General features: G+C 44.7%; 1 protein-coding gene across 1 annotated transcript in view; it reads left to right on the forward strand.

Moving 5' to 3' along the window:
• LOC117939400 (Krueppel-like factor 7) overlaps positions 1–9,183 on the forward strand; it is a 33,021-nt gene that overhangs the window by 20,945 nt on the left and 2,893 nt on the right. The window contains exons 2-3 of the mRNA XM_034864740.1: positions 628–1,249; positions 7,483–7,606. Coding sequence (XP_034720631.1) covers positions 628–1,249; positions 7,483–7,606 — 746 coding nt within the window. The remainder of the gene's footprint in view (positions 1–627; positions 1,250–7,482; positions 7,607–9,183) is intronic.

Consider the following 9,183-nt stretch of genomic DNA (forward strand, 5'->3'; position numbering starts at 1 on the left):
CGTCTCTTTCCCTCCTCTTAGAACCTCGCCGGCTTGTTGTAAAGTAATAGACTTCTCAAGATGCCAGTTCACACAAATCGGCGATGTAGCCTTTTTATTTGCCCTCCGAGGGGAGAGGTGTTTGGAGTAATAGGGATGAAGCGGACCATGAATGCTGAATAAATCTTCCTATCTTGGCCCAGTGGAAGCCAGTGCACACATGGCTTGTCAAAGTGTTACATAAAATGTTGTTTGATAGGAGTTCTGTTCAGTTTAGGACTTCTCCTCCCGCTACCCACTCGGGTTGCTTTCATTCCAGGCTACAGCGGTTGCAATCAATCAGGGTGTAATCAGCCGTCGAGCTGGAGCTGCCAGGTAATCCTGGCTGTCTCGGTGGCTATCTGTGCATGTGACAGCCAGCAGAGCTGCTAAGTTGCCTTTCATGGTGAGTGGATGGCACCATGCAGATTTTCTTTCCGCGGTGTGTAAAGGCAAATTGCATGAGCTGGTGACTATTGAAATTGTCAAGTGGGATTTGGTCGTGAGGATGGGAATTTTCAGTGCAGATGCCTGGATGTTTAAACTTACTTGAATAAGTCTAAATTTGAGTCTATGCTCCCTCTTTCTTTCTTTCTTTCTTTCCTATAGACCTGCCTGGAATTGGAGCGCTATCTGCAGACGGAGCCCAAGCGTCTGTCGGAGCTCTTCGACCAAGACCTGGATGGCCTTCTGACCCCAGCCTACCTAAAGGAGGACGGCGAGGAAGAGCTGACAGACGTCCTGCTCCCCAGCCTGCCCAGCCTCCCTGATCCCCCAAGCCCACATTCAGTTATCCTCTCCCCGACACGGAAGAGTTTCCCCTCCACCGGTGGAATGAAAAGAGACATCAAACCTAAGGGGCTGGAAAACCTAGAAGGGATGGAAGGGGTGCACCAGGCCCAGCTGAGCGCCGTCACCTCCCTGACGCCCCCGTCGTCGCCAGAACTGGGCCGGCACCTCGTCAAACCCAACCAGACACTGACGGCCTCAGCTGATGGGACACTTACCCTGAAACTGGTGGCCAGGAAGGTGGGGCTCAGTGCGGCTCGGCTGGTGGCGGCGCACGCACTCCCTGTCCGGATGAAGGACGAAGAAGAGGGCGCGGCATGTGTTATCAGCGTGGGGGAGCTACCGGAGAACAAGAAGAGGATCCACCGTTGTCAATTCAACGGCTGCAGGAAGGTGTACACCAAGAGCTCCCACCTAAAGGCCCATCAGAGGACACATACAGGTGAGGATTATCTTTTAAATGTAGTTTTAGCAGAATTTTGTTTTAGTAGTCTAACTTAAAAAAGCAACCGTAGTAGTAGCACTTTGTTAGAGATGAAATACTTCTTAGTTATTTTGGGTTTGCAAGCACAAGACTTTCTTTGTCAAATCAATCAATAATTCTGATGTTTTAGTTTGCATGCTCAGCACAAGAGAAAACAATTCACAGCCTTTTCTGCAAAGTTAAAAGTCAAAAGTCATTTATCTTAAAATGGTTCAATATAATCATTTGCCCGCACGGCTTACATTAATAGACAATATTTTGCGTACGCCTGCTTACGGTTAGACGATGTTCAGACATTACATTGTGTGAATACTGTATAGTTTGTGATTATGAGCATGTTAGTTTGTGCCTTTTTATGGTATATTGTTAGTAAGTGATCCTAGGAAACTTTCAACCAGGCAGCACTTTAAACACCTGCAGGTAATACCCTTGATTGACACTCATTGTTGGTGGCAGGTAAAAAAGGCTGAATAAGTGTTGCAGATTGTCTCTACAGAAACAGAAAGTGCTTGATAATAATTTGGGTGTGCTGTGCTGTTTCCTTGGAATCATAGACTCTTTTTGGAATGTCTGCTACATTAGACAATTTGCTTCTGGATAATTACTTTGGTCTCTGAGGGGAGATAAACATTTTTCAACAAGAGACATATAATGTGGGATGTTTTCAGTGTATCTACATCTATCTTTGTGAGCACTTCATCCATCCATCTATCCTTCCAGTCAGCCATCTTTATGGAGTCCCAGATGACCTGACTTGAGATAATTGAGGAAAATCCCTGTGCTTAGAAGAAGTAGAAAATGCACAAAAAACATAAAACAGTAATCCTAGAAGTGGATTAAACCCTCCCCCCCTTGTTGCCATATATGATAATTTAAGAAAACCCACTTCTTTTATCCCACTCTTTCTACTTAAGCACTTAATGTGCCAAACCAGGACGGGTCCTCCTTGTCAAGGTTCTTCTGTAGAAGGGAGGGTTCAGGAGCTATAACTCTCCCCCTCTTCCATCTCAATCCGAAACCACTCAGACCCCTGTCGGGGAGCTGTCCTCCATCTGAGTAACTGCACAGTGATGGATGGATTGACCTGGATAGGCTGCCATTTCCCCGGTTTATTTCAAGCCCTCCCGTCCTCTGTGCGTACTATATTGTAAGTCTAGGTCAGTGGTTCTCAATCTGACTAGGAGACTGTCTGATTTTGCCGTCATAGTAATAGAATGACTTTATGACCAGGAAAATAAGTTACAAATATAATGGTATAATCGGAGGAGGCAGGTCATGAGGGGTACCATCTGTGTGTTTACTCCATTAATGAGAGGAAAGGGAAATTTGGCATGTGCGCTTGCCGTTGTTAATTAGCAGGGTTGGGGTTCAGTTCTCTTTGCCTTCAGGTCTCGTTCACACCAAACATCACATTAGTGTTGTTTTGAGCGTTTTGTTTGGGAAGGTGTGAACAATGTATTTCGAATTGTGGTGAAAAAAATTGGCCTGCGATCGCTGTAAATGTCGGGCTCTACCCCCCAGTAAGAAAGTAGTTCAGGGAATAGTGAGATGAATTTGACAAATGAAATACATTGTGGACACAGTCTGGACTCGTTCTAATATTCAGCAGTTTTAACCCGTGACGATACAGCAAAGAGCGTCCATCATGTTTTAATAGAGTTACAAGGACTCTAATTAAATTTCCTTGCTATCCACCATCTAAATCCCCAAACTTAATGGTTGACCGACCACTACAGCTGTCCAACTCAGAAGCCGCACACGACTCGCACACAAGCTCCGGCTCGCTTGGATTTTCAGGGGTGTGAATATGAATTTAGTCATCTTGTCAGTGACTAGATGTTTATAAGGAAGACAACACGCTGTATGTGTGATCACACCCGCGCCGGCACACGCCACAGGTTTAGGCATCAGCCTGACTGGAACAAAGGGCACAGGCACGCGATCATTGATTTCCCCAGTGTGGCATGTCTACAGCCCATGTGCTCAAACTCCATGCCAACTGGGCCAGCTCTGGGAGACCAGCGCTGTCCAGTCACAATTACCTTAGGAGGCCAAAACAAATAAATCAGACATGTGTAGATCATCTTAAGTGTCCCTCAGTTGGATGTGTCCTCTTATCGCACATTTAGTCCGACCTACAGTTTAAAAAAACACATATAAAACAGTTGTAGTGGCATCTTTCTTCCTCTATCCCGTTAATTGTTGAAATAAAATTGAAATGACTATGATTTGATGACACACAATATTAGTACATATAGCTCCGTGAAGGGCTCAGTTTCTTAAAAAAACCCTCCCCCGTTGAGCTTTTCCTTTTCACTTTAGGTGCTTTGGATAAAAGCATCCACCCAAAGAACATCTGTCTTCTCATTCAAACCAGGAACGTAGAATGACAAAGGAGGGGAAATGTCGACATAAGATGACACAAAGAAAACACCCCAAAAAAAAGGCAGAAGAAGAGGAGATTGTGACGTGGAGTGAAACAAAGAGTAGATGAAGACAGAAGACAGGAATGGGGGGGGGGGGGGGGGGGGGGGGGGGGGGGGAGGTACAGTAGAGCGACCCTCTTCAGAAAGACAGCAGTGCCACAGGCTCCCCCATTCACTGAGCCATTATCCTGACAAGTTTAAAGATGTCATTACCCAAATCCTCTTTTTCTTAGTTGTTATTTCCATAAATTACCGACTGAGAAAAGGCTACGATTTAATCTGGAATAAGACGGGCTGAGTTGAAATGACAGTGCCCTGTAGAGCTTTTTGTGAATAGGCTTATGGCAGATAAGAAATGGTACAATTAGATTTTGGGTAGGGTGAGGGAACGGGTAAAACACGAGGACTGTTGGGTTATTCTTCTCTCGCTCTCTCTCTCTCTCTCTCTCTCTCTCTCTCTCTCTCTCTCTCTTTGGTTCTCTCCTTATTTTGCTTATGTCTTCTTTTACCATTTCTCTGCATATCCTTCTCACTCACACTCTTATTTTATTGCGCTGCCTCTTTGCCACTTTCTCTTAAGGCTGAGGCCGACAATTTGAGGGAAATATCCAACTGCAATATAATGTTTAGGGCTCCATATATTTTGTTCATGTGTCTAAATACTTTAGGCCATGTAGTGTATGTTGTTTCTTCATATATAATAATGCCAGATAAAACAATACTTTTGCTAGCTGAAGTCAAAGAATACCTTTTGTCTCTATAGAGAAATAGTATATAATGTATTCTATTGGTAGGATATTTGAAATTACTCAGTCTTTACGACATTTGTGACAGCAATTATGTCTATTGATAGTTGATGGTAATAACTTTAAACTAACAACGTTCATCTTTCAGCTTTAGTTTTTCATCATCCTCATGCTTTACTTCTCGATCAGTTCCCCCATCTATCATTCTTCTCTCTTAGCCTCTTTCTCTCCTCCTCTCCCTGTCGCCCATCTCCGAGCCTGCGGTGCTAGTAGTGGGCAGGAGCCTGTAAAGCGTTCTCCAAGAGCCTCTCTAATGACCTCGAAGACCCGGGTGCCCCGTTTCAGCCCTAGCTAATGGAGGGAATGCAATTAACTTCAACACTGGCACCTGAGAGGCTGGAGTGAGCGTGTGTGTGTGTGTGTGTGTGTGTGTGTGTGTGTGTGTGTGTGTGTGTGTGTGTGTGTGTGTGTGTGTTTGTGTGTGAGTGAGAGAGAGAGAGAGCATTCGGAAGTAACAGATTACACATAATGGGATTACAGTGACTCAGGAAACACCCAGTTATCAGATTACTGATAACAAATATGTGATTGCTTATTTGATTACTCAAAAAGAAAAGAAAAAAGATTTTCAACAGGGAAAATCATTCTTATTGCGCATCATCTTCGCCTGAAATGAGTGAATGGTCTCTGCTAATGGGGATTTTTATGAAATAATTCAGAATAAGTCAAGGTTTTCAACAAAAGCACCATCCACAATCCTGATTCTTTAAATTAGAAGAAATAATCCACTTAGCTTCATAATCTACATTATGTGTTTTACAGGCAAAGTAATCCAAAAGTAGCAGAGCATAATCAGATTATGTTGCTGAGTTGGGGCTAATCCAGTGGATTAGGTTACTGATTGCCATTTTGAATTGCCAATCAGCGAAACTGTATGTAACTTTGAAATTTAAAAAAAGTAGCCTTTCCCGTACAGTTTGTGTGTGAACGTGTACCTGCTCTACTTGCCTGTTTGGACGAGGGCATTTTGAGGGAGGGGAGAGAGGAGGTGGGGGGGGCTCTGTTGCTAGGCAACGGCGGGGGGGGGGGGGCAGCGTCGGTAGCTGAGTGGTTATGTACTGCTGCAGGCTCTGGTCTCTTAGTGCCTTCCCTTCCCTCTCCTCCTCCTGCACCATCACCACTTCTACCACCACCCTTACCACGCTCCTCCCTCCGCCGTCTTGCCCTGTACAGCTCCACAGTTATCGTCGCTAGGCAACTGCCTCCGTGCTCTGCCAGCATGCTCGGTAATTGGCCAGTGGCATGGCGGCGTGCCGTTGCCAGATCCAGCCAGCTGCACTGACTACTGCCTCCTCATGTTTCAGCGCACCCCCCTCCTCTCTCCTACACACACACACACACACACACACACACATACACACATGCATGCATACACCCTGCCCCCTCGCTCTCGTTGCTAGGCAACACATTCAGGCATCCCTACCTCCAGGGAATTTCATTGGCCGGAGTGGGGTGGCCCAGACCTGCTGCTCTGGGTGTTTCTGGGAAGTGAGGCAGAAGGGATACACAATGGGGACATGCATGGGACGGGACTAATTTCTGAGTCTCTAAACCAAAAGCACTTAAATTCCAGAAATGTTTTAGTGTCATAGTTTACCTGCCAGAAATATTATTTTGTCTAAGATTAGTTAATTTTATACATTATGGTAGAGTTTGTGTTAGTGTCAAGTTAAAGGTGGGACAAGTTGAAATTAATCATAATTGATTAAGTGTTCTCAATTTGCATTCATTAGCTGTGTATTTGGTTCCATTTCATGATTGCCTTTACTAGAGGCCAATCTTTTCTCATGTGTTCATTTATCACCTCATCACAGCTGTAACCTAAGGCACCTCGGTTTCTTACCATCAAACGCACATGACTCCTGTCAATGGGCCACTCTGTAACATGGCTGCTCGCTGAGTATGTCTGATAGAAAGTGTCTGAGTAGGTCATATGCTCAGCATTGCGTTTGAGGGGACAACTTTGCATTGAAATTGCAGTTAATGTTAGGGGCATTTAGCAGGCTGAAAAGAAACACTGTATAGATTATTGATTTTTTTGCCTTCTGCCCCATAAACAAATCTTTGTGCAATCAGTGAATTTCCATAACAGCTGGGACAGATAATGGCACCAAAACAACTGTCTTTACACAAGCCCTTCTCTCAATCTAGACTCTACACAAAGTAGTTGATCCATTGTTTGTGTCCCCTTTGATAATCGAATTCAACAAATTAAGTCTGTTTTTGTTCCGAAGCCACTCAAGCAGAGCTGGTCAGTGTGTCTGTGTTCAACCATGAGCCACCAGTCCAGATGGGAAGTGACTGATGCAGGTGACATCTTTTGGAGCTGGACGCAGCTGGCAGATCGCGGGTTCCTTGCCATTATGCCGTGTGACTGGCCTAATTATCGCTCCCCCCTCCCCTGCCGGCGTATCTGCAGCCTCTTCTGCCTTAATCCACTTCTGCAAGCACTTCTCTCCTACTCCACTTTTCCTTCTCCTGGTCTCATCTCACCTCCTCTTCTCACTCTCTCATCCACCTTGCCTCTAATCCCCCCCCCCCTCCCCCTCCCACTCCCTCATCCCTCTCCACTTCTCCCGCTCTACTTCTCTCTACCCTCTACTCCTCTTCTGCATGTTCAGCAAGATTGGGGACCAGTGGGAGCTTCTCCATCTCAGTGTTAAAACTCTCTTTTCAGACCCTAAAAAAGGAGTAAAAAAGTAAAGGGATTTTTATCAGTGAAATAGAATGCAAACTTTAAACTGCACAGGATATAATCTTTAAAAAAAAGAACTTCTGCACATAGACCTGCAATTTGAAACACATCACCTTGAAGCAACATTCGCATCAGGATGCCACAACAGCACCACAGAAGTTTTTTTTTTTGCATGACCACGTTAGAATGCAGTCAAATAAGCGTGTGATTGGTGGATAAGCGATGATGAAACAGGTGCTTATGCGTGTTCTTTCGTCCCCAAAGGTGAGAAGCCGTACAAGTGCTCGTGGGAGGGCTGCGAGTGGCGATTCGCCCGGAGCGACGAGCTGACGAGGCACTACCGCAAACACACCGGTGCCAAGCCTTTTAAGTGCAACCACTGTGACAGGTCTGTCAAAACACACCTCTCCCTCCTCACCTCTCCCTTGTATGTTTTCCTTTTCTTCTATTTTCCAAAGGGTTGTTATTTGTTGTACTTCCACAACCACAGCGGGAGCGGTTTTCCCATTGTGTTTTGTACACAGTTTGGTTTAGTAAAGAAGTACTACAAGATGCTGGTAACACACCCAAATGTGTCGGGTACTGACCCAGTTTGAAAGTGTGCTGGCAGGATTACTAATGAGCGTTCCTCTGCAACACACCCAAGACCCAACCTGCTCAGTTTTTCAATGGGAATCCAAACAGTGCTTATTCTGCTCTGCACCCACACTAGGCCCTGCGCAGCATATTAATAGTGCATCTCCTCACATGATGTCACGTGGCCTTGATTTGGAGGCTGCTTTTTTACACTCTGACAAAGGTGGAAAATGCTTGTCGTGGCCATTATCACTATCACTCATCACTGGTGTAGAGTAATCATTTGAACCTAACTTTGAAGGTACAACTTTGAATAATAAACAAATGCTTTGTAGATCACTATCAACTGTTTTTTTGTGCATTGTTGACTAATAATGATGCATTAACTATTAATACAGTCATTTGTTGGCTTAAAAAACATGTACGGAGTATTTGTTATTTCAAAGAGGCACCTGTTTTGGTGTGTTAGACATTTTAGAGGGAAAATGTATTTGGGGAACTTCCGCAAGCCAAAATACAGGTGTGTGTTTTTCTGTAAATAAAGCCTCAAGCTAGCCCAGGGATTGGAGAGACTTTCCTGTAAACGGGATGATTCCTGTCTGATCCCCGTGTCCCTGGGAGTGTCCTTGAGGACAGCAAACTGGCCACCAGGGCAGTTTGCTGCACACAATGTCCTCTTTGACAATCATTCTAAGAATGCCACTTCCTGTTTACTGTCTTTCTTAGGAGAACACATCCTAATCTTTAGCAGAGGAGTTAAGGTCCACGGCTTAGTCCCTTTAAAGAGTCGATCCGATGTAATTTGCCTGTGACTCTGCATCTCAATTAGTCGCCCCGGCTCCTGTTTAATTATGAACCACCGCAAAATGTTAATTTGCTGGGCCGCGGCGGCAAAATCATCAAACATTCAGTGGCCATTATGAAAAGATCAGCTCGACTCAGACACAAAAATCTTTACTCCTATTTTAATTACACACCTCCGTCTGTGATCCGGCCCCCGCTGACACCTCTGGGATCTCTGAGCAATATTGTCTCCGGGAGCCACCACAGGGTTTAAGGCAAGGAGCCCCGGGAAAGAATGTGGGTGAAAAGTGTCATTTGGAAGTTAAAATCGATATTTTTAAAACTTCTCTACTGTATATCCATCTAATTTGGCATAGGGCCTCCTAAACCAAACACCTTACCAAAGTATTTTTTATTAGCTTGTCCTCCACACAAAAATAATGATTGCATGTGTTCATTTAATGTTATTTTATTTGCATTTTTTTGGCATATAAGCACAGTTTTGTCAATATTAAAATGAACAGGCATGGCATTGTCAGCGTAATCAGGTCTCAGCTGGACAGACTGTAAATACAGTATCCCTTCCTCCTGATCCCTGACTCCCCC

Source organism: Etheostoma cragini, chromosome 24, assembly GCF_013103735.1.
Source record: "Etheostoma cragini isolate CJK2018 chromosome 24, CSU_Ecrag_1.0, whole genome shotgun sequence".
Lineage (NCBI taxonomy): Eukaryota > Metazoa > Chordata > Actinopteri > Perciformes > Percidae > Etheostoma > Etheostoma cragini.